The sequence below is a fragment of the Drosophila persimilis genome, unplaced genomic scaffold (genome assembly GCF_003286085.1).
Source record: "Drosophila persimilis strain 14011-0111.01,24,50 unplaced genomic scaffold, DperRS2 tig00000191-arrow-pilon, whole genome shotgun sequence".
Taxonomy (NCBI): Eukaryota; Metazoa; Arthropoda; class Insecta; order Diptera; family Drosophilidae; genus Drosophila; species Drosophila persimilis.
Genome location: NW_020825298.1, coordinates 9126846 through 9152636, shown reverse-complemented (window position 1 = coordinate 9152636; position 25791 = coordinate 9126846). Strand labels below are relative to the sequence as shown.

At 42.9% G+C, this 25791-nt stretch overlaps 3 protein-coding genes across 3 annotated transcripts; 1 reads left to right on the top strand and 2 right to left on the bottom strand.

Annotated features, from left to right (window-relative positions):
• Positions 1-8884: 8884 nt before the first annotated feature.
• On the top strand, positions 8885-12214 carry LOC6589439. The gene is made up of 8 exons (XM_002014786.2): positions 8885-9378; positions 9442-9568; positions 9629-10079; positions 10145-10309; positions 10368-11243; positions 11304-11433; positions 11493-11600; positions 11673-12214. The coding sequence occupies exons 1-8, from the start codon at positions 9210-9212 to the stop codon at positions 12212-12214; spliced, it is 2568 nt and encodes an 855-aa protein (XP_002014822.1). The 5' UTR covers positions 8885-9209.
• Positions 12215-16005: 3791 nt separating this feature from the next.
• LOC6589440 (basic helix-loop-helix transcription factor amos) lies at positions 16006-16626 on the bottom strand. Its single transcript, XM_002014787.1, has one exon. It carries the CDS (start codon positions 16624-16626, stop codon positions 16006-16008), a length of 621 nt encoding a protein of 206 aa, XP_002014823.1.
• Positions 16627-20659: 4033 nt separating this feature from the next.
• On the bottom strand, positions 20660-25785 carry LOC6589441 (solute carrier family 12 member 9). The gene is made up of 7 exons (XM_002014788.2): positions 25521-25785; positions 25269-25403; positions 24865-25208; positions 22454-23727; positions 22199-22390; positions 21951-22130; positions 20660-21890 (listed from the first exon to the last, which is right to left on the bottom strand). The coding sequence occupies exons 1-7, from the start codon at positions 25783-25785 to the stop codon at positions 21455-21457; spliced, it is 2826 nt and encodes a 941-aa protein (XP_002014824.2). The 3' UTR covers positions 20660-21454.
• Positions 25786-25791: the final 6 nt, after the last annotated feature.

The following is a 25791-nucleotide window of genomic DNA, read 5'->3' as shown; positions in this document are numbered from 1 at the left end:
GAGTGATTTGTAGAGTATGGGTGTCTCACTGAAAGCTAGCTAGCCGGTGGTGTAGAGTCCAGCCAATCTTCTATCTTCAGACTTTATTCTGAAACTTGTCTTTCACAGTTTTTTCCTAAAAAATATCGAAAAAGCTTCCTCTTCAACAGTTTCAACAGACGTTAAGCGCCACTCATGCAGAAATTTCTACTGCCAGGTCGAAAGTGAAATCACAGACCACTGTCATGACCCCCAATCCCCAGAGAAACGCCACCCTTCTGGGAAAGACAAATGGGCACGTCGTGTAGATTGTCACCTAAAAGTGTGGAACACATTTTTGTAATAAAGTTAAATTATGCATCAAAACGAATGAAATTCTCCAGGCTGTCGACTGATCTGATGGGCCACGCCACTCGTGCCTGGGTCCTGCGGGCTCCTGCCTGGCTCCTAACTGTCTCCTGCTGCTGCTGATGTTGTGTCTCCACAGAATGATTAATTATAATGGGCAACACCTTGGCTGTTAGCAGAGTATCTTTTCCCCACACACGCACACACACACAAGGAAATGTGTGATATACACACACAGAGACATTGTTGATTTGTCCCATGTGTGCGTGAGTGAGTGAGTGAGTGCGCTTGTATTTTGATGGCCCCACTTCAATGTTTATCGCACTATCGCACGGGCAAAGGCAAACAAATAAACGGAAAATGATAGAGAAGAAGGATACAAAACAAAACACAAGCGAAAAACATGCCACGACTAAGGGATACCCGTTTTACAATATTTAAATTTATTTATAACAATAAAAACCTCAAGGCCTATATTTTAGGTGAGGATTTATCTTGGCCTCGCATTTTATAAATACAAAATATATGAAAGCCTCTAAAAAATAATACTTTATCCACGATTTTGGCGCTGTTCTTGAAAACAAGAACAAAACTCTAGATATTAAAGCTTTTTCTATCAATCACAGTCCCTAAGAAGTCCATATTTTTACGAATTTTATACATATTTTATTTCTCAGATCTGACAAGGATTTGGATGATACCAAACCCAAGGTTTTTACGGATACCATGCAGAATACCTTATTGAGTACGGACCTCTTTTTAATCTCAATCAATACACCCCTGAACTCAGCAAACACTGGGTACGAGTACATCGACAGCTAAAGCAACCAGTGAAAGGTAAATACTAGGGGGGGAAAAAAATAGAGAATAGGGAAAAAACGAGATAAAGATTAGCCCGAAACTAATTGGTCGAAGTGATTTTTTATCGAGCTGCCAAATCAAGGTTGGCAAAGAGTGAAAAGCGCTCCAACAAGGGGAGAAAGAACCCCAAAAGAGTGAAAGAAAATACTAGAATGAAAGGAGACCCAGGAACCCAGAGAAAGAACCAACCAAAAACGTTAACAGCTGCATTTGGAAACTGATACGAATGGCAGAAGCCAGCAAAAAAGAAAGAAAAAAGAACACGTTCCTTTCAATCTCCCCTGGCTTTGTTCAGGTTCCAAGGGAGCTCGAGCTCTGGGAGGTGTCCTTGCAACGTAATGCGGGTTCAATGGCACTGCCACTGCCACTGGCACTGGCACCCATGACGTTGCAGTTGATGCATGAAATATGAAGTGGACAGAAATAGTACGTTGCCCGTTGCCCGTTGCCTGAAGGGTGCCGGAGCCAAACTATGATTAATGCAGGACATGGCAGCAGTTGAAAATGCCATTTCCAACGACAATGGAAATTCTCGGCAGGGAGGGAGGGCCAGAGGTACAGAGGGAGCGATAGCTCTGTCCGAATGTTTCAGTATGCAAATCGAATGGAAAATTCTCACATACCGACTATATTTCATGTACTTCGACCCTCAACTAAGCCACATTCTGCACGAAGCACGTCTCAGGACTGGGGCATGGACTTGGAGATAATAAATCAGTGTTTAATGTAATGAACTTAATGTGTCACACAGAACACACTTGAGTGGACAGACTAGGGCATCGACGGGCCTAGGCACAGCAATCAAATTCGTGCAGAGAGTCGAAAGATAACTGCCTACGAATGAAAATGTAATTTACGAAAATTCAATTTAAATCATCAGCAAATTTAAATGAATTTTGCAAATATTTTTGAAACAAAAACATATAGGTATTAAATTTACATAAACAGCGAAGTTGTAGCTTGAATTTTAACAAAGTTCAATGCCTGTCTGTTCGTCAATCCCCTTGGATAGATGAGTCGGTCCCCAGAAACCGACAACAAAATACACAGTCTTTGGCGAGGCATATCGGAATATCGGAAAGTTTTTTCACTTTTACCTGGGGTATTTTTTCAGAATTCTACGTTTACGAGTATTTCCTGTAATCTTAAGTTCTATAAAGCCACCAAAATGTTGCTTGAGGCACGAAAAAACCGCCTTGGGCAGGTGAGTCGGTCCCAGAATCCAGCATCAATATACACGCACTTTGGCGAAGAACAGAGTTCGGTGCCAAGAAAGCAAAATATAATACTTTATAGTCTTTGAATCGAATTTGAATAACGATCAAAACATTCCATAAATCTACATAAATAATACCGATTAAATGATGGTAATAAAATAGTTCATCGTAGTGTCAAAAATATATTACAAAATCTTTAACCAGCAGCTACGACAAACCCCTAAAAATCCGCTTCCAAAGTCGTTTAAACACCAAGAACACGTGTATAACTTTTCAGGAAAACATTCAACTTTGCAGAAACTTTTCCAGTTAAGCAAACGCGTGGAAAATAGCTGCCACCTGACTCGCTTTTCAAGCGCCTAAAAGCAGAGCCAGTAGTAAATGCAGCTTGACTTCTTAGTCAATATTCAGAGAGAAGACTATGATGCTCCCTCCGTTTGAAAGTCCTTTTCTTGTAGGTTCGGAGCGGTGGAAATGCGCCACAAGAGCGCTATTAAAATAAAACGTGCTCAAAGCGCTGAGCCTTCAGCGATCCCCAGGATTGTACGCACTCGAAAGTCAACAGCAAACGGAGTAAAAAAGAAAAAAAAAAAAGCGTCGCGACAACAATGGAAAAACCAAGAAAAGCCTAGGCAAACAGACGGCAGACAGCAGACGAAAGAAAGGAAGAACTAGGAGGAGCACAGCATTCGAGTAAAGCTACCCATTGAAATGGTGGATTTTGGATGCCACGTGTCGTTTGCCTCGCCTCCGTTTTGGGTGTTCAAATCACGTAGCAGACATTTTCGTTGCATGTTGCGTATACGCCGCGTGGGACAACAACATACAGCATAACGCTTATTAGCTCTTGGTGTGTTTTTCACTGAATGGTTTCAATGGATAGAGTGGGCATATAGGAGAGCCAGGAGTGCCTGGAGTACCATTTTTCAGCCTAATGTCTTTTTAAGCGGCATTCGGTACCCATTTCCATCCCATCCTCAATTAGTGTGTTTGTACGCATTTTACACAGTTTGCTGAGGATGCTGTTGTGCTGCTCCTCTTATTGTTGCCATGCGAATCATTAACGCTGAGCGCTCAATTAGCTAATTATGCAAGAGGCCCAAGCGCTGATGACTTGCATGACGAGTGGGGGCTTCATTAGCGCCAACAGCGAGGCACTCAACAAGCAACAAGATACATACTCTTATTGATTGAAGAAATAACATGCATTTTTAAGCAGACCTTTAATGCAAAATTCCTTATCACCGAGCCTTATATATGATTTAACAATGTACTTTATACAGTACAATTTTGTATCCTATTATTATCGCTAGACCCACGAAAAGGAAATCGTTACTGGTATTTTGGGACTATATTGATCAAGTGTTTTGTCCACTTGTATGTTTTCTTGTCGTACTTGTCAATGGGTCTACAGATCTTTCCTCATCTCACACCCGATCAATCACAAAGTGTCTACTTTATGGAATTTCTTCACTTAAATTTAGGAATCAGTTTAGGAACCTTGTTCTTTGAGACAATAATGTGTTCATGCGTGAACAAAGTTTGTAACATGCAGCTGTATGCATGAATTTCCATCTTCTTTTATAGAGCACCTATACAATCCCTTGGCTCGTAAATAGTACTCATCCAATATTTTTTTCCAAGTGTATAAGATTAATATATCAGGCAGCATGCGGCTAAGGGGTAAAAAAGTGCCATATATCATAAATAACGATGGCAAAGCCATTTTGACTTATTAAGTGCCAGCCAGCGCTGCTTTTTCATCTGCAAAGGGGTTCCCTTTTTACATATATCCATCCTCCTTCACTTCTTCTCTCCGATGTCCTTTGTCAGGCTGTCACTGGGTGTTTGTTGTTGCTGCTGTGTCCCTGCGGGTTGTCGTTCTCCCACATGCAATATTTGTACCCGTAGTACTCCCCGTAGTGTCTCCCCTTTTTCGTACAAACATCTATGCAAATGGCAAGAGAAAGGCAGTCAAAGTGGTTTCTGACTCTGCGTCTGGCGTCTGACGGCTGGTTCGTTCTGTGGGTGCTTGTGCCACATCCATCATGTGTTCTCCTGAGTCCTGCGTCCTGCGTCCTGTGTGTGTCCCCTGCCAAGTGATGCATTCAATTTGTCATTAGTGCCACGACCACCTAAGCTAATGCACCTTCATGGGCGAACAGTTTTTAGGGATAAACGAAGGGGATACCCTTTGGTATGAGGATTGAAGGGGGCTTTAACTCTAGGACAGGTGCGCACAGAGATGTGATCCCAGTGTGAGTCTTTGCACACTAGTAAGTTTTGTGGAATCCATGAAAGCCCCTGAGTGATGTTAAGGATTTTATATTTGTATCTTTTCGATTCGGTTTTCAATCGATTCCGCGGGCAAGCGGTACCACTTCTTGGGGGCTCTGAAATCCACTCAACGTAATATTTCAATAATTAATTATTTGTTGTTTTATTTGTTAGCAAAAACTATATTTAATGGATATCCCAAATGTTCTTATGTTTCTCTCTCTTCAATCAGGTATACCCCACCATCTAATAGTCATTCCAACTGAAAGCTAACTTAATCCTAAGGCATCCAACTAATTCAATGCTGACGCTGGAACTTGTTTACGCCGTTTAGAGCCCCCCACATGGCGTGGGCGTGGGAGTGGGCGTTGGTGTGGGCTTCGGCGTGGGCATGGACTCCTTCCTGATGACGTCGATCTCCCACCACCCCCCACACATACAAACACACACATCGATAGATACCATTTGAAATATATACTTCTTTGCCTGCTTACCATTTTTCTTTTTTGTCGCCTGGCAGGTCTCCCCGAGTGGCAGAGGGGCAGGAGGGCAAGGGAATGTGTCTTCTGGGGACATTTCTCTTTTGCCAGCTTGCAAATGTATGCAAGAAACGTTTGTCGTATCGTAATACTTTCCCCCCTGAGCATTGATTGACGTAGAAATCAAAAGTTGACTAAAGGAAAATGCAGCTCAAGTGGAATGAAATCAGGGATGAGCCACAATCTGCTGGCTGGTGGGTAAAAATCTGATTACATTTCTAGGAAAAAAAAAACGGCAATATCTACGTCGCAACAGACTGTCGAAGGGCTGGGAGGTTCCCTCTGCATTTCGGCCTTGCGAATGAACCAACTAATTGACAAACGCCTCTGTGCCTCTGTGCCTCTGGGGCTCTGTGTTTGTGTATGTCGTAGGACTAGGTCTGAATGGTCTGGTCTGGGCGGTGATAGCCCTTATAGCCAGCCTGAAAATCAGGTTACACGAGTGCGGAGAAACCAGTGCTTTTCAATTGCATGATGTTGTTCTGTCCTCGGAACTGCTTCCTAATTAGTGTTTATTGTTTTCCATCTGGACCAAAAGGTGTGGGCTAATTGCGATTATCGCTGAATGCGTGGGTGGGTTTGGTTTCCTGTGGGTGGGGCTGCTTTTGAGTCTGTGGGAAACTGGAATACGTACAAATTGAATGCTCTCCTGGTATTTTATGTAATAGCCAGAAATATAATAATATATAACAATAGTAGCCAAATACAGCCGAACCTTTTGAGCTCTAAGTTCAACAAATTGTCAAAGATAAAACCGTAAACATTTTATTCTTGTAGCCAGCAATAAGTCATCTCAAAGAAGTTCTTTCATACATAAATTATTCAATAATCCATCCCCAGATTAGACTTACCTCTCAATCAATTCGGGAAACTTCCTTATCTCAATTTATTACTTAAACTTCTCCTGTTATCACTTTAAGCAACGCGACAGACCGTTCTAGTTTCTGTTTTCTTTTTTGCTATTTATATTTGTTTTTTTTTTATGGAGCTCAAGGAGCAATCAAACCGAAATCCTTGAGGGTCGAGCAGCAATTGAAGCGTAATTATTTGCTACGGCGCATTTCCCGTGTGGCGTGGCGTGGCGTTGTCGTCGTCGCTGCTCAAATGGCCAGAACGGAGGCCGGCCGGACGGACCGATGGACACCGGAAAGCGGGCCAAAAGCGTAACGTAACGTTAGTTGGCACTGGGTCAGTAGAGCAGCGGGATATTGGTTGTTGTTGCTGTTCGTTGCTGCTGTTTTTGTTATTGGTATTTTCCTGTTGTCTGAGCCAAGTAATCAGAATAATTACATGGCCCTAATGGCAACAGGGAACTTGCTCATTTTACAGTTGCAAATAAATTGCTTGGCGCTTGGAGGGACAGAGGCAGAGACAGGCCTGGTTTTATAAGCAAATTGCGTGTTCATTGCTCAAGGTCGTAGGTAGAGGATATTTGCGGACAAATTTTCTACTCTCTAGTTTTTTTTCGATTAGTTTTTTTTTTTTTTGTTGCCTACTCAACTAAATAATAGTAAAAACAGGACATGAAAGCCGGTTTTGGGGTAACAAGCATTTGATACCCTCTTAGATGAAGAAGGGTTTCTATGGTATGTACATAAATATGTTATCTACTAATACAAAAAAAATAAAAATTTGTTTTCGAAATTTTTATTTTTTTTACCGATATGCTAATCCGATGTAGATTCTGTTTAGCAGCATTGTTTATCTGTTTATAAAGATGCACTTTTCAGCACTTTATGTCTTTCAACTGTTGTATGTATGTGTATTATACAGATTCTTTTGGTCGAATTATGTTTAGAAATATACAAGTTTCCATAAATTTGACCAATTTGATCTGAGTTCGGATTGCAACAGGCAAAAAGAAGGCCTATTGTGAGGCAGGGAAGGAACATTTTTTGACCAAAAAAAGACAGCCACATCTGCCGTTACAAACATCTCCAAATCAAATATACACCCTGCTGTAGAGTTTCACAAAATGACCCAAAATATACAATCAAAACACCGTCTGAGACTAGAGATGGTTGCGGGAGTGAAAGCAGAGCTGGCGCCTCACGGACACTCACGCATCGCTGCTTCACTTGTTGCTAGACTATGTGGAAAACCACGAAGTGTACTTGGAAAATGTCGCCTAACAAGAACACTTTGTTTATCAGAGCTTGGGTGAAAACGTTCTTGCATAAATTCTTTTAAAATTCTCACGATTCAGTAACAATATACGGTCTAAAGCCACATCTCTAGGAAGGACAGGACGGACACCATATGCCGGCAAACCAACACAAGCGCAGAAACAAACCTTAACAACACAAAATTAACCCACACCACCGCACGGCGTTTAACACAAAAAGTTATCAATAAATACGGATTACAATTCGAATATGTAGCGTGCCGGCAAATATTTACGTGCTTAAGTCGCGTGGACGAAGTTGATGCGCGGGCAAAACAGCTTTGGTATCCACTCCCCCACAGACTGCGCACCGACTCCTTTTGCATGGCGCGCATGAACTCCTCGCCCCGGCAGATGTGTGTATAGGCCTTTGTATACCCTATTTCGTTAATTTAATATGAAGATTCAGTTTTCCAAACTGTTTTTGAAACGTAATTAACAAAGGAATTTTCTCAAATTGATATGTTTTAGACATTTTCATGCATTTGATTATTGTCTCGTGTTTATATACATCCTTATACCTATTCTTGGTCCCTGTAAGGTGACAATATGCTGCAAAATATCGTTGAAATAGGTTTAAAACAGAGACTAAGTTGTTTTTGCCTTATTTGGAGCTTGGGATGACAAACAGTTTCTCAATTCTATAATATCCATTTCCCCCAGGGCATGCAAAATGTTGCTAAATCCGCGTCAACATTTTTTCTGCCGTGTTGCGGGCAACATTAACTTGTAAACTGTGTTTTAGTCAAAATAATACATAATAAACAATACATAAAAGTAATTAAAAGGACAATGCTGCTCGATTTCTCGGCACATGAGAGGAAATCCCAAAAGATTCCTGGAATAAAACATCGACGAGGTGAGGTTCGTACGAGCCTTGCAATTTTCCTTGCCTGTTTTTGCCAGTTGTCCATACCCCTATTTATAGCCCATGTACAATATTGGCTCATTTTTGCGTTCCAGGAGAGAGCAACCTGTGTGAGTGTATGAGTTTCAAAATATTTGGTAAGTCCCTAAATATACTAATGTAAAAACCCCCATTTTTTGTTGAAAGCTGAAAATAATGGGAGGATATGCGGATTTTGACGCCTCACACATGCTTATGTATTCTGCCAGCGTTTATTTCGATATATCGATTGTTGTTCAAATCAATTCAAATTGTAATCTGGCGCCCACGCTTAAAACTTACTTTTCTGTATGAACACATGCAAACACTTGCAAACAATTTATTCACAATCATTTTTGTGCTCCAAACCACTACAAATAGCACACGGAACACGTCCAATATTATATTTTGAATTTATGGTTATTTTTAATGCCGATAAGTTCCTCTTATCGCACAAAACTACCGATAGAATATTACCCTATATATGTCGCCAGTCCAGTACGACGAAAAATATGTATCGATGTATTATCAAAATATTTATCATCCCTACGAAGATAGCTAAATTTTTATGTTGCTTTTTCCATAAAATTTGTTTGAATTTTAACCAATAAAACGTGTAGTTTTCTACTATCACAAGCGACAATCGGTGAGAAAATGTTCGGCGGCAATGAGATGATTTACGTTTAAGCGCAAAGGTGCGGTGAAAACGCGTGGGCGAAGAAAATTGTGGGGTGAAAAAAAGTGCGCGTGTGGAGTGAAGAATACAACGCTGAAAAGTAGCCGCTGCGCTGCGCCTGCTTCCTGCTGCCTGGTCTGGACAGACCAGACCCCCTCGTGAACGAAACGTTGTAAACAATTGTATTTGCGTGATTTTCCACCACCATCCACCCTCATATATCGTGTTACAGTGTAATGTGCTGAGTGCTAGAGCAAGTAATATGGCCCAATTGAGCGCAAACGAACCCTTTGACGATGAGCTCTTTGAGACGCGCCTAGAGGCGCTGAAGGACACACAGGAGGGCATACAGCAGATGTCGAATTGGTGCCTGCAGCACCGCCTCAACCATAAGAAGATCATCCAGTCCTGGCTCAACGTTTTCAAAAGAGGTAAGGCACTGCTGTCGCGCATATTTAATGCCGGAGTCAGAACTTATTCTGTTGTGCTTTTAGTGCGTGTGGATCATCGATTGGTGCTCTTCTATCTGGCCAACGATGTCATACAATATAGCAAGCGGAAGCGATACGAATTCGTGGAATGCTGGGCCACAGCCCTCCAAAGAGCCACCACCATGGTGCGGTAAGTCATCAGAAATCCCCCTTAAAAGTCACTCGATACTAATATCTCTTCTCTTGGCAGAGATGAACGTGTCAAGGATAAGATATTGCGCATCTTTAAGATCTGGGAACAGCGTGAAATCTACAATGAGGAATATCTGAGCGATCTCAGCGGTCTGCTCAACATTACACCGCCAAAGAAATCGCAAATTGATGCCAGCGACGAGTTCCAGAATGCCACACTCATTGCCCAGGTGCGCGAGTGCGTGGAACTGGCGGAGGCCACCGACAAGAGCATGAAGAAGCTGCCGAAGCCACCGCATCTAGAGATCGAGACCATCAAGCAGCAGCTCAAGGACAAGAGCCACTCGGGGGACATTGAAAAGGAAGTGGAACGCTGTGTGGCCTTTATAAATGCCTACAACAAGAATTTGCAAAACGAAATCAAGAGCCGCAAGGCAGTGCTTGCCAGCGTGGAGGCGGCTAAAAAGTTTTACGAGCATCAAGGCAGAGAGGTCAAAGTGGTGGCCAGTGTAAGTCCCTATAATAATGCTGATCGATCTCTCTCTCTGTAGCATTTTTCTGTCACTCATCTTAGGCCTATAAAAGTTTCGGCACACGCATAAAGATTGTGAAAAGGAAGCTGGATGAGACCATACCCACGCTGCAAAGTCCCATACCATCGCCGGACATAAATGCGCCATCGCCCGAGCGTGATGCAGATCTCCAGCTGCCCGACGAGACAAGTCCGCCATTGGGAATGGTAAGGAAACCGAAAGGAACTGAGCAGATGGGAGGATTTTATTTATTTCCAATTGTAGAACATGTTCAGCGGCGGATTGAATGGTTTCTCCAGCTATTTGGACAGCGGCAAGCTCCCTTTCGACATCAATGACTTCAAGCGGGACTCGAAGGATCTGGGAAGCGCCATCGAGGTAATTGGCTCGCGTTCGGATGATGAGGCCTATGCGCCGAGCGCCAATTTCTACAAACCAGAGCCCCTCTCCAGCTACAGCAACAACAACAGCAGCGGCAGCGCTGGCGGTAGCAACAACAGCTCCATACCTGGCCTTGGTGGAGGAGTAGGAGGCGGCGGCGGCGGCGGGTCTGGTGGTGGCGGGGAATACAATCCCAATCATTCGCAGTTTGACAGTCCATTGGCACCGTCTGCGATTTTTGGTTCCAACAACCAGGAACAGTATGTGCCTCCGCTGCCCTCGCATCATGGCTATGGGGGAAATAGTGGCGGCGGTCAGGATGCACAATATACACCCGCTCCAATGCCTCCACCCCCATTGCCACCATCCATTGGCTCGTCTGGCGGCGGCGGCGGCGGCGGAAATGGAGGAGATGACTTCAACAGCACCTGGAACATGAGCATGTCGTGGACGCCGCTGGACACCAGTTTAAATAGCAGCGGTGCCAGTTCCTCCGCCTATAATCCGCAGTCCACGCCGCATTCACCGCCCCATTTCGAGCGCAAGGCCAGTGTCGCCCCGCCAGAGTACAGCGAGCATTTGCACAATAATGCCGCAGCACTGGGCGCCGAGGATGTGGATCATCGCACGCTCCAGCTGCCGCCGGCCTTTAATTTCGGGGCAAAGCTGGGTCTCAGCCAGGACAAGACACGCCAGCTGGTAGATATTGATCATAGGAATCTTATATCCCTCACTGGTTCCCCTGGCGGTGCAGATAAGGTAGTCGACTCACTGGCGCATAGATCATAGAATTTCCTGTCATAAATGTCATATTTTTAGGATTTTGGTGGTGGTGGTGGGGATGTGGACTATCGCATTGTGCCAGGCTCTGCTGATGAGGGCATCATGGCTCCGCCTGGCAATAGCTATGCCAAGACCAAGACCAGCTCTCCGCACAAATCCAATGCGAGTAAGTAGTTGGAAACGTCTTTTGGAAATTTCCAATCCATAATGCAAATTATCTTGCAGGCTCTTCATCGGAATCCGATCGTTTAGATGGCGGTACACGCTATGATCCTGCAGATATGGTCATAGATATGGACATGTCGGACGATGATATCGATGAGTCGCAGCGAGGTAGTCGGGTTTTCTTTGTTTTCTATATTTTTAAGAAATTTGTTGAACTTTTCGCCAATTTTCTCAATTTAGAACCCAAGGAGGAACTGGAGGAGGCTGAAGCGGATGCCAATGGTGGTTTGACGCCATCGCGTCCTGTACTTTTGGAAACCCCCACAGATTTCATGAATCCCTGGGAGTCGAACAACAGTTTTCTGGGCCAGCCAATGCAGGATATGTCCGGGGAGCAGGACCAGCAGCAGCAGCATTCACCGCTTGGCCAGCAGCAGCAGCAACCATGGAATCAAATGCCTCAAATGCATATAGGAGCGGGAGCACCGCCGCCGCCGCAACCGCCGTATGGAGCTCCCTTTCCGTATCAGCGTTACGGGCCACCCATGAACAGTCCGGACAACATGCAGCAGCGTGGCCGTGGACGAGGTCGCGGCTGGTCGAACCAGGGACCGTATCCAAGAGCACCCTATCAGCGGCCGCCTGGACCTTACGATGGTGGACCCGGACCTGGGCCACGACCGTTCTATGCACGTGGTGGCGGTGGTGGGCCTGGAGGCGGCGGCAGCATCGGTGGTCAGATGCGTGGACGTGGGCGCATGCGTGGTAAAGCTTGGATGTAATTACGTTACGTATTATATAACTACACAGACAACAGACAAAAGAAAGCACGTGCGACCGCTGTGCACACCTTGCTCTGCTTCGCCTTCGTCTTTGCCCAGAATAGGTTTTAGTTTGTAGTTCTCTCTCACTTATCTCAGCTCGATTTAGTTTAACACCGACGTAAATTGTACAGAACAAACCCCAAAAGCAACCTAAGCCCGGGAGGGCGGCCAATATAAACCCAATATATATCGTGTGTCTATATACATATATATATAAAGACGATTGATCGTTTGCTAATTGATAAGACGGTTATACAGATTTTAAATTATTGCAATTCAACCATATAAAAGTGTTTAAGAAACTGTGAAACAACATTTTACTCTTAAGATTTAAGATTTCTTCCACGTCTCTTTGGACCTATCGACCTATTGAAAGCAATTTTAATCTGCAATACTTGATAGATTTCTCGTTAAAGTTTAAATAAAAATGATATGGGAGGAGCTCCATTGAGTGATTTAATTATGTGCAAAATAAGCTGATCTGGATCTGAGTCACCACCCCATCCTTCCCATCAGTGGACCTCTTTTCCGGGAGACTTTCAGACATAACGAAACCCATATGCAAAGACTTTTAAAACCACACACATATTTTACAATTAACCTTTAAGTTTAGAGCGTTGCCTTAGCTTCTATATATGTATTTATATCGTTTGCTATCAATTTAGTTAAATGCGCCATTGCTTCTTAATTCTTAAGTCCCCCCTAAGTACACTGTAAATAGTTGTATAATTAGTCCAAAAACAATACTGAATTCTTAACTTTGGGTCAAAGCCACAGTTGTGTATGCTATGCTCTTCACTAAATGTTTATCGTAATAATATTCATAATGGTATATGCATATATATTTCACATTAATGTTTGATCATGAAAATCAACACACAAAAACAAAAGTAAAAAAAAAATTGATATCGTTAAAAGAAATTGCAATAAAGTTTGATTTCTTTACTTAAATATTCACTGGAAACGGTGCTAGGACCCATAAACGAACTACATTTTGCAGGACCCGACTTTACTTACTTCAGAACCCTTTTGACTGATTTTGGATCAATGTTCAAGCGTTACTTTTAGTCAATTTCATATTTAAAGTTTTTATTTGATTATTTTTTGTCGATGTGATCGAAAAATATCCAAACTAAAGGTTTAAATATATTTTTCTAAGGCTCCCTTTTTGGTCTTTAATTGATACATGATTGACCTTTAAGAACTACGACTGAAGATTTCACAGATTACAACTTTTCAGATAGGTTTTTGTTGTTTAATCGAGTTGCGACAGAATCCTTTAATAAATATCAAAAAACGACTGATATCTAATTCATGATGACCTTAGACGTTGAATACTAAAAACTTAAAGTATTTACTTATTTAATACCTTCTTTGAGTACAATCGAATCTCTATTGGACTGATACCCTATACTTCTTTACTTTCTTGTCAAGAACATAGATTCTTGATTAGCGATCATCAAATTTGGAAATTCCAATCAATTATTTCATAATACCCGCAAAGACTGAAACTAATTTGTATAGCCCATTTTAAACTATGAACCTCAAACTAGATCCTAAATCGAGAATCTAAACTCATTAAAAAGGTATTAGATATGATCTTTAAACTTAGGTTCTAACTTTAATTAAAAACTTAAAGAAATGTGCATGATTTTTACGGAAAGTGTCTGTACATAAGCTCTAAACTAAATTTTTTAATCTCAAAACCTTAGTGAAGAGCATTCCATATACATATAAGAGTTCCTTTTGGACCTTAGAATTACGAACATAGTTATAGATATTATAGTTATAGTTGAAGTAAATGTTGAGTATTTAGTTGTATAAATACAAAAGTCAATGTGATATTCGAAAATTGAAACGATATATTTGTATCCTTTTCTTCGGCTTTTTATTGTTTTAGAGTTCATAGAGCGGTGGCTTAGTGACGGGAAACACAAACAGTTCCCATAGTTCGCATAGCATTTACAAATGACTATGTTTAAATCAATTGATATTTGGTCGGTATCCTGCCAAAGGATCTAAGGCAGCGCTAGGGTCCTGTTTAAGGATCACTGTTTACCTGTTGACGTTTGCGACTCTTAATCACTTCTGTTTGGAGGTCCGGCCCCTCTCTCGCTCTATCTTCTGTCGTGTCGGAAGTCGGAACTCATTAATCGTGTGCTGGTAAGTGATGTTTTGACCTTTTCGTATGGTTAGTTTAGTGGGTGTGGCACACTCCGCTACTAAGCCGTGCCGCCTGAGAGCTCTCAGGAATAACTAGGATACGCTCCTTGAGAGACGGGTTGTCTGTCGGTGATTTGATAGAATAGAGGATAAAGTGTGGCGAATGTTAACAAATGTTGCAAGACCGATGCGATCGCAAAGGATATGTCAATATACATACGAGTATACAATGGCTATAGGTTTTCCCCATGCCGATCTGAGGGTAAATCAAATGTAAAGGCAAAAATCAAAACAATCGGATAAGGAACCGAGATAACCTATCCAAAAATACAACCAGTATTTATCCTATTTCTCCCACAGATTGACCAAGGATTATTTTTATAAAAATAATGTACATACATAATTTTAAAAAAGACTACACTGCACTCCACTATTACTATTTAATGATTCCGTTATACACTTGTTTTTATATTGTATTTCTCGTATGTTCTTGTTTTCATAATAAGTTATATTTAAGTTAAAAGTAACATGTTATCAAGTTAGTAATTAATTGTGGCTTGTGCCACGTTTTAAACTTATTGTTTGTTATTCTTCTTTTGCGATGACAACAGCGCCTGTAGTTCATTCCATCTTTTCGACTAGGAGATCGGTGGAGTACAGGCACACGGGATTGGTGAACATTTTTTAAAGAATTTAAAATACTGAAGCACCCCTTGGTAAATTTGTAACATCTGAACGAAGATATCTTCATAAAATGAACTGAACTTGAAAAGGCAATCTTCCAAAAGGTTGTCTGCACATGAACACGATGCTACGATGTCTAGAAGAACGATCAAAATATGATTTTATATGGGATTTTATACCGTTTTTCGTGCAAGGATATGGCACTTAAATCTTGATAGGAGCCGATCCGATCCGAAATGCAGAATTCGCTTTTGAAAGAACACATACAAACCAAATCTCGGGTAAATGTAGGGCATATTTTTGTTAAGTCAAAGTTGAAAAACAGGCCAAAAATTAAATGGTTTGGAAGATATTTTTTTTTTTTGGCACTGTATAGGAAAGGGACTAGTATTTTTTAGTGTTGATCAGAACTATTCGTTATGTAGTCTACAGTTTATTCTCCTTAACTAAAATTCAGATTATTTTTGAAAATAATTGATCAATTATTGAAAGCTCTGGAATATTATCTATTAGACTTTTGCCACCTCTTTTCGACTGAGGCTCCACTGTGCGGTGACAATGACGATCCAAATAAATTGTATATAATAGAGAGATTAACTTGAAATTTGTACGTAGTTTTTATTATAAGGAATCTTTGAATTTTCGACACATTTTTGGTGCACATGACCATTCAAATTTCGAAAAATCCAAACTCCTTTAAAAACTGTACCTTCAAAGTCGTGTCAATTTTCAATTATTAATTTTTTATTAGCCAGCGCTCTAAAATTATAACTAAAATAAAATAAAAATAGTAAACGATCCTTAAAACTAACAGCCTTTATAAGTTTACACTAGGTTCAAATTGTTGCTACAACACTATCCCATCCCATTCCATCCGTAGAAGGATTTCTCTTGAAGAAAGATCAATAGTCTCTTGAGAGCAGCGTGACCAGATCCCCGATATATGCCTGGGCCATTTGTAGCGTTTCGTATTTTGAGAGTCGTCGATCGTGTCCCAGAGATGGAACCACATCCCGCAGCTTGTCGAAGGCATCATTCAGGCTATTCATCCGACGGCGTTCCCGTGCATTCGCCGCCAAGCGACGCTTCTTAAGGACAGCCCCACTGCACACAGGAGACGAAGAAGATGATGATGATGAGGAGGATAATGATGAGGAGATGGAAGTGGAGAGCTTGCTTCCGTGTTGCTGATGCTGCTGCTTGGTCCAATAATTGGAACTCCTTTGCTGGCATTTGCCCAAAGAATTCGCTTGATTCTGCTGATGCTGGTGCTCCTCGGCCTGGACAGAGAGCATGTGCTCTAGTCCCAGGACAGCAGGGGTGTCATAGTACAGCTGCTCCATGGAACAACTGTTGGTCTCATCCGAGAGACTGTCGCCGCTGCCACAGAGCTCCTGTTGGTACATGAACTGCTCCAACTGCTGAAAGGCATCCATGCCTTGAACTTGGACATGGGAATCCAAATCCGTATGGGATTCGCTTGGGTAGTAGAACTGCTCGATCAGATCGTTGTTGGTCAACATGTTGAAGGCCGAAGGATAACTGAACAGACTGGGCTAGTCATACATCTTTATATAGCTGGGCAGAGTCGCTGGATCCGCTGCCCTTTTATGATTGGCTTAGGTTCTGGTTCAGGTAAACCTCCTGCTACCTGATTCGCTGTCCTGGCCTGATCCTCTTTTACCTGTAAGCAATCGGCAGAAAGCAGCTCAGTCCCAGAGCCAGAGCGAGAGCCCGTGCCCCAAATTGGCTTGCGGTCAAAAACGTTTAATTGCCCCTCGTCTACCTCCGATCGGATCGGATCGGATCAGGTCTAGATGGACACTCCTCGAGTGGCCTTTGCCGCTGCTTTGTTTGACCTGTCATTTGGCTACCGTCCGGTAATCATACCTCTCTTTTGTAAACTGAAATTGACGTTTTATAGTCCAAACAATTGTTGCCAAGGTCAAAATGCCAGCGCAAAATGTACAGCAGCAGACAGTGAGATCAGAGCAGAGCAGAGCAGAGCATGGCTCCCAATGTGGGAATTATTTCCATAATTTTCGCATCGATCGGCTCGGTCTGCTGCCACTCCACCCTATATATATATGTATATATATATCCACATCCATATCTCCAGCTCCATTGCATGTCTGTGGTCTAGTAAGTGGTCGTTCCGTTTTGGCTTTCCAGCAGAACAAAGAAAAAGAATTTCGATGTGCGATGTGCGGTTTGCAACTTTCGATTTTAGTCGATTGTACTTTTATTATTGGGTCAAACGTAAATATCTTGCAAGTGGCTGACTGGCTGGGGCTTTCGCTGGAGGCCTCGAGGTGAGGCCTCCTTTCACATGAACGGAGTTTGCGGGTAGGTGTCAAGAAGTTTTCAAGTCTGCCACAAAGTCTGTTCTGCAGAATGCGCAATGTACATATCAACCCGAGAGGACTGACACTTTTGGAGACATTTTAGAAAAAATTTCACATAAGAAAAGTACTCAGAGAACTCTTTCATTTCATTTCATCATAGCATTAGTACGCGGGGATCACAAGGCAAGAACGCAAACCACCTCCCACTCAACCGGTCAAGGGGATCTGCCGCCTGACGAACCGCCTAATAGACTAATATTCGAGGAAAATTAGACCTAAGCCGAACTAAAAGAACTAAGAATGCATTCAACATACAAATACAATTTCTAATTACAAGAAAGGTACATACATGTATGTGATTATGAGTAATTTAAGAAGAGGAAGGAAGAATTAGTCGTGGAAATAATATGATAGATAGAATTATGGTCCGAGCACAAGATCCTAAGCGGTTCATTTAAGGAATTAGTCGATCTAGAAAGAAAAAGGAACAACGGTATATATTTTCTAGAGGATCTAATAGAAATCCTGAAGCTTATGCGGCTCAAACCTTGATCAAGTTGTGTACAAAAAATACAGCAAGCATTTTTCTTTTCATTTAAGAGAACCACCACATAGGGTGGGTTATAAAGAACCAACAGAGGGGCTAGATCGATACCCAATTTGTGTGGCAGGCCCTTCACTAAATTGTATCGATCTCTGAAATGTTTTGTATTTGAATTAAGTCTTTTAGATATATTCAGTCATGATTATTTTCCAAACCCATATTTTTTAATGAGCAACAACTACTAAGGCCGTTAGATCGCAGAGTGTATAGCCGGTACTCAAAAGGTACTCTACTCTTACCACATTTACCATTTAAATCGCTCTACTTTCCACACCGTAATCAGACCTCGGGTCAGTCCGGCTCAAGCCCACTTTCAAGTGGCCGCAGCGAAAGGTTAATTAACTCAGAGCCACAGATGCACTCCACCCATCAAAAGAGGAAAATCAATTCAAACAGTTCGCTGAATTTCTATAGAAAACGGCCAAAACAATTGGGCAAACACTGGCTGAGGAGAAGCGCCAGGCATGGCTAAATTGTACAAATGATGGACCAGTGCATGGACCCAGATATTTCACACAAATTGTCAAGAACAAAGCCGAGGGTGTGGGGGAGCTATGCCGACAAAAGGATCCGACGTTTGATCTTAACGCTGGCCACTGACCATGATGATGATCGCTGATGGATCTGATCGATTGACTTTGTCAAGAGTGCCACGCGACCGCAGCTTAGTAGCAGATCCCGGTTCCCGATCCCAATCCCAGCTCAAGCATTATGCTGCAATATTCGGGAGAAAGGTTCGCGGATAGTCTAAAGATCGTCAACGCCCATGAAGATCCAGATGATCCTGGCATTTCCTATTAGCATTTTGCGTGGACTACCTGAGAGGCATGCTCTTCTTTTCGGCTGTCAAAATAGCAACAATAGGTAGTAGTAAATGGTGGGCGGTTCTGGTTGAAAGTGGGAAACCTCTCTCTCTCTCTATCTCAAAGTCTATTCTTGCGCCAACAATAGGTCACCTGATGATAATCCTCTAGTCCGTCTGTTGGTTGCGTGTTTCATCTGGTTTGCTGTTCTTCTCTTCTCAGATTAATCGTTTTCGTTTTGCGGATTAGATGTTGGCGCTAAATTGCGAAAATACGATTAGAGGTGAGGTTCCAAAGTCAAGAGGAATTCCATGGGAACTTGTTGATCCTTCTTTGTTATAGAATCCCAAGACAATGGGATCGATCTGTGGCTTCTTTTTTTCCATTGTATTACCTCATGGAGAACCCATTCCATAGATTTCTGAGCCAAATTACCATGTAATAATCTGGAATTATGAATTATTATATTCGACTATTTGTTTGTTTCCAAGTAAATTTTGTTGTGGTCACCCAGATGTGCATCCAGACTGCATGTCGGGACTGGGATTTAAAGAGTGGAGTGCTCTTTGGGAGTGGAGTGGTACTCGTATAGAGAAAGGTACATTTGTATGGTAATTTTCTTGGCTCAAAGCAGGCGACAATTTCAACAAAACTCATGCCATAACTTAGGTCCAGTCCTACCCCCGACTCCTGGGGGTAACCCTTAGACCCTCGCCCTCAACCCCTAGGTATAACCAACAAACAAAAAACTTGTCCGTTAGGCTGCCTCCCGATAGCGCCCCTGGAAAGTGTCAGGCAATTGCGTTCGTTTATGAGAATTTATTGACACTCGAGCGGTATCACGGGCTAACACAAACAGATCCTTGATCCTTGAAGGGCTGTCCGTGTGCGTGCTTGTGTGCAGGTAATCAGTGCAGGGGTGTGCCCCGCCGACCTTCCTTGATGAGTATCATAAATTGTCATCACATAAATAGTGCAACAACAGGATCGAGAGCGCATCGTGGTGACATTTATGACTCTATTGCCTCGACTGCTGTTGCGTGGCTCCTGCTGCTGGGCAATCAGTGTCCCATTTTACACGCGACGACCCAGATCCGATCCCATATCTTAATAACCATTTAATGGTAGCGGTAAACGATGCACAAACAAAGTTCAAAGCGGATAAGAACTGCCTTCTCCGAACGGAAAGTGTTAATGGATGCAGTGATAAGGGAGTGCGAGCTGGAAGTAGGCATGTTCCAAATATCGTTGCAAACTCCGTTCCATTGATGAAAACAAGAAAAAACACTCCACTCAAAATACATATGTGGAGATCAAATTGGACTATATGCAACGGAAGTCTTATATGTCTTACAGAAATCGTGTTGGGAAAATAGAATACCTATTTCGACACGATTTGATCAAATATGCAAAATTTATTATAGAAATATGTTCATTTCCCACGAAAATTTCACCTAGGCCAAAAGCTTGGAATAGAATAGAATAGCTTTACTGTGGAGTCAAACAGATCTGCGATAATCGAGGGTTCCGTTGGTTCGGGGGTCCCAAAAAATGATCTTTGGAAAGCAGCCCACGCCTCGTTAATAAATATATTAATATACTAATTAATATATTAATATTTATATATATACAAATAAATTGTTTCGATTTCTGAAATGTTTTCTGTTTGAATTAGCACTAACTCAGAGCCAAAGATCCCTTGGATCCCACTGCAAAACTACGAACAGTGCATCAGCTTTATAGCCCGCATACAACTGAGGCAGACGGAAAAAATATCACCAAAAATAACGATCACTCAATTATGTACATAAATAATTATAGCTAATATTTTATTTAGATTATTGAAAAGAACTGAATACATTGAACGCTATGATCGATAATAGTTTTGTAAAGCGGGGAAGGGAAAGGTGTAGGTAGTCTCACAGTTAAACGCTTCCAAAAAGTAGCACACACACACACACCCAAATACATTTATCTAAAATAACAATCCATCAAAGTCCAAAACGAACTGTGAGCACCCTTTCATTCCCTTCCCCATTTAGTAGTTATCACTAGGTGCATAATGAAATCTTTATGATTATAGCCACAATCTCGCGGCTGTGGCTCTCTAATACTTTTTTTTTTGCCTTTCGCGTATCTATTTGACATGTAGTAGTAGAAGTAGAATTAGTATTTGTATTAGATAGTATATAACTCTTGAATCACAAAAATGTTAATATCGGGGTGGGGTTCGATTAGGAGGTGGATGAATGCAGGTTAAAACATGATACGTCTTGTCATAAAATTATATATAGTTCGCTGATATGATGATTGATTTTGATTCTGATCTCATGTGTGCCAGAGTGCTAGATGAGCGAATACACTATGTTATACGATTGCTGCTAAAGCTTCAAACCCACATGGAGACACACAATAAGTGATAAATCGCCAGCTGCATATCAGCGACAGAGACAGCCCAGAGACAGATCCAAGGACAGTTGGGAGGGGGGTAGGGAGGGACAAGAGAACGGCAGCCGGCGTGTCGTCTAAATTGGTTCATTCCGGTTGCTTTGTTTATCACTTATGGAAATGCTTGCTACTCGCCTAGAGCCCAGAGAGCCTAGAGCGTTGTTGAGGTCACCGTACTGACGCCATGTACCAGAATTGTGGGCGGCAAATCGGCCGTCAGCTCCGTCAGCAGCTCCACATAGCTGGCACTGCGTTCCGCAAAATCTGTTGCCGAGAGCTTTGGTGGCGCTGCCAGATAGATGAACGATAGCGCCGTCTGATCCGAACGATCGCGTATAATTTGATTTGCCCTCTGCATATACAGGAGCGAGCGATTCATTGTCTCATCGCCATCGTCATCCTCCAGCAGGGCATTATCCGCCTGACCGGTGTACTGTTTGAGGGTCCGGGCATGACGTATGAAATCCGAGTCCCTACTCCATTCCTCAATCTCTATAATGTCAGCTGTGATTCGGAGTTCTTTGAGGGACTGTTGCAGCTTCATCTTGGAGAAGATTTCCATTTGAGGGGCCTGCGTGTCAAAGGTGCTAAGGAAAAACGGAAAAAATTGTAGGAAAATTCTATTTGGGATTTATCAATGGACCTACCCCACAGTGCGCTCTTCATTTGTCTCGCACAAAAAGATTCTCACTCGAAGATGCTTCCATTTGGCCAGCATTATCACGGCCAGCTGCATCATGAACAGAGAGACCATATCAAAGGGATCACCAGATGTCGGATTGAATATATTTATGGGCCACACATCAATGTACTTAACATGCTTGCTTCTGCAGAATATGAAACAGAACAGATAAAATTCCATAAAATTCCGATAAATAATATTCTTTCCACTCACATGGCTATAAAGTTCTTATCCAAACGCTGAAAGTTCCTGCACAGGCACAGATTCTTCATCATGCGCAGCGTATCGCATAGGATCTGAACGTATTCCTGCACCTGGAAATGCTTTGGATCACCATCGCGTCGTATGGGAAAGTTCTGTATGTCGCCGCTGTTAAAGTCATCCGTTTTATAGGGGGAGGAACCGCTGTGAGAATGAAAAAACCAAAAATTGATAATCAATTCTCATTTCAGCATTATTTTCACTTACTTTTGGAAGAAATCTTTGGGTGCTTCGTTATCATAGAAGCCCAGAATAATCGTATTGGGTTTCATTGCACCAATTCCCGACAAACGAATCAAATGCTGCACGCCCTCGCGAATGCTGCGGCTCAGCGTGACCTCTGTGAAGGCCTTGACGCGCATGTGATCTAGGAATGACCACCACTGCTGATTCTCCTCCACATCCTCGACGCTCTTAAAGTCACCCACTTTCACATGGCCAATGATGTAGAGGCCGCTCTTCTTGAGATCGTTGACAAAATCGACCAAAGGGCAGCAGGAACGTGGCGAAGAAACCAGGAGAAGTATTTGCGGACGCCAGAACTTGACATGATCCTTGCGCGGATCCAGCATGAGCAGATACTTGCGCACCTGATGGAACATCAAGGCCTGAGAGATGGACCCCCACTGTGCTGCCTGAGTGGCCGGTGAAAAGAGATGCAAAGCAATGACCAAAATCAGGCACAGAATGATGCAGGAGGAGGCATAGATCGGATTGATCACAAACATCATGATGAGTGTGCCCAGCAGACCCACAAGACACGTGTGCCAGGTGAAGTACTTGAACAGAGGCCGGAAGTTTGGGGCACCCGTCAGCTCAATGCCCAAGCAGGCAAGATTGGTGGCCAGATATGAGAGCATGAACAGCACCGAGTTGATCTGCGCGATGATGTTGAAGGAGCCAATCAGCAGGATGCACTCCACCATTACCCAACTGACAGCAACGGCGGCAATCGGATTTCCCTTCCACGTTCCATGCAGCACAAAGTTCAGCAGCGAGCCAAACACCTGATCCTTGGACAGGGCCTCCAGAATTCGGCTAGATCCAATCAGGTTGCTCAGTCCCGTTGAAAAGGTGGCCGTCAGTATGCCAATGGCCGTGAATGGTGGCCAGACATTGACGGGCATCAGGAAGAGGTAGTTATTCCGCATCGTCACGCCCGGTGTGGTGCAGCTCATCAGGAACGAGAGGATGATGTATGAGACGAAGGTAAATGCCACCGCCGATAGTGTGCCCCAGGGAATGCTCTTGGCGGGATTCTTCAGCTCCCCAGACATGTTCGCACCAGCCATGATGCCCGTCACGCCGGAGAACAGCACACCGAAGGTGGTGGCGAAGTCCACCATCTTGTTGTTCGATGTATAATCGTGGCCATATTGCTCTCCCAGATTATCGCTCAGTGTGTTAGCACTCAGACCCGTATACGGTAGAAAGTGCGATGAAGTTTCATTATAATATGTATTTTGCAAGGGCACCGGTATCTGCAATCACCAAAAACAAAAAAACTATCTAGGTTATCGCAAAAATCAGCTAATTAATACTATATGTTCTACACATATATGCACATTTATATATATGTATATATATATATAATACATTTGTAATCAGTCCCGCTCATCATCACTCTCTGACTCACAAGAATCGTCATTTCACTTTGCCTAAACCCTTGGGTCTTATCGTAGTTCTGTGGGTTTTTAGATATGCATTTGAAAGGGGAATTGTTTAATACAGCAAAACCCACAAAAACTGACCGGAAAGATAAAAGCTGGCCAGAAAACGAGAAACGAGGAAACATGCGGACAAGTCGGTATATTGTTGCTTCTAACGATGTTTTAATGTGGGGAATTATGTGTATTTACAGAAAAATATTAGACTGGGAAGATAAAAGCCGAGGGAATGCAACAAAAGACTGGATTCCTTTCGATTCATGTTAGGGTAGATATATGTATCTTTTGGTGAAAATGTGCTCTGTTCTTGAATAAACGGAATGGAGTGTTTTTCTATGATCTATTAATCGTTGGATAGCTATAACATATTATATCTATAAGAAAAGGCACATGTTCCTTAAACGTTTTGGGTAACTACCCCGGGGTACAGATCTTTTTGGTGGCTTGACACGACCTTCGACAGCCTCGCACCGCAAAATAATGCTTCATCTGTGGTGTTCTTCAGTATTTATCGCCATAATATAAGTAGAAAAAGAGTTCCCAAGAAGCTAGAGTTCTCCAAGAATGCATACATCAATTCTAAGGACCAGATGTGATTACTAATGGAATTCCTATGCATATGTAAATTTATATGTATACTTCAGGAGCTTTTTCATACATTTGTGGAGAACTACTTGATGAATCATACTATATTTCAATGTGTTTCTGCTGTGAAATATAATACAAATCTGCCAGAAACACACAGAAACAATCGAGGCGCTACTCTTTATCACACTTGGGATTTCTGCTACGAGTATGCCTTAAAATTCAATTTTAAATAAATGAGCCACATGAGCCATAGATAGCCTAGATATCGGTATAGCGTATACTCCGGGATTGATAAGCCTGACAGGGCTTTGGGTCAATGAGTGATGGTCGAAGGGGAGGGGGATGTGCTGGAAAAACACTTACCGTGTCATTGGTACCGCTCAGAGACAGGAAACTGATATACGTAGCAAGCAGGGAAATAGTCACCGTACCCAAAATAAGCACTGACGTTTTGGCAAAGAGTGCGGCACCCACTAGGCAGACCAGGAGCTGGCAGGTGTTGATGATGCTGCTGGTGAGGAAGCGCCACCAATCGCCGTCGGGCAGGGTGGCACCGTCACTGACAAAGTGTCCGCCCGGGCCAAAGTTATCCATGATGGCCTCGGTGCAGCCAGTGATGGCCATTGCCGAGCCGACAACATTCGCAAAGAAGAACAGGGTGCCAATGGAACCACCAAATTCTACGCCCAGAGTGCGACTGATCATGACTGGAAAAGGTTTATCATTAGATATTAAATCTACTATAGAAGAACATTTATATGACTCACAGTATACGCCTCCACCTTCAATGGCTCCATTGGTAGAGATGGCGCAGACAGACGCCACCGTAAACAGAAGTATCCCATAGGCTATGAGGAACTGCAGCAGAGTTATGTACAAGCCCGCATTGCCGACAATGTAGCCTAATCCGATTACACACAGAGAGAGAAAGTCAGCCACAGATAGAGAATCAAAAGTTCAATGGACCGAGACAACAAGTGTCTGTCGGTCCATGACGTCACCAAGAAAACAGCACGTACCAACACGTATAAACACCAATGCGCTAAACATCGACAGGGCCACCGGACTGAAGACCCCAGCAAAGGTGCCCAGTGTCCGGCCACTCCGTTCCGGATTCTGCATCCCAAACTCCACATAGCCATCGCCGGATTGCGGCGTTTGCGGGCGAGTGGTGTCCGAGTTGTTGCCACCGAAAAGGGAACCGAAGCTTCGGAACACACTGCCAGCGCTGCCGTTGCGCGGCGCGGCAATGGGAGCCGTTTCCTGATCCGTGTTGCTGCTCATCACGGC

Excerpts from the sequence above, each read along its gene's own strand:
- LOC6589439 (XM_002014786.2), top strand. The coding sequence starts at position 9,210 with ATGGCCCAATTGAGCGCAAACGAACCCTTTGACGATGAGCTCTTTGAG. Across the intron at positions 11,244-11,303 it reads CCCCTGGCGGTGCAGATAAG|GATTTTGGTGGTGGTGGTGG; the intron begins GTAGTCGACTCA and ends TCATATTTTTAG. Across the intron at positions 11,601-11,672 it reads TATCGATGAGTCGCAGCGAG|AACCCAAGGAGGAACTGGAG; the intron begins GTAGTCGGGTTT and ends TTCTCAATTTAG.
- LOC6589440 (XM_002014787.1), bottom strand. The coding sequence starts at position 16,626 with ATGTTGACCAACAACGATCTGATCGAGCAGTTCTACTACCCAAGCGAA.
- LOC6589441 (XM_002014788.2), bottom strand. The coding sequence starts at position 25,785 with ATGAGCAGCAACACGGATCAGGAAACGGCTCCCATTGCCGCGCCGCGC. Across the intron at positions 22,391-22,453 it reads CCCAAAGATTTCTTCCAAAA|CGGTTCCTCCCCCTATAAAA; the intron begins GTAAGTGAAAAT and ends TCATTCTCACAG. Across the intron at positions 22,131-22,198 it reads GATAAGAACTTTATAGCCAT|AAGCAAGCATGTTAAGTACA; the intron begins GTGAGTGGAAAG and ends CATATTCTGCAG.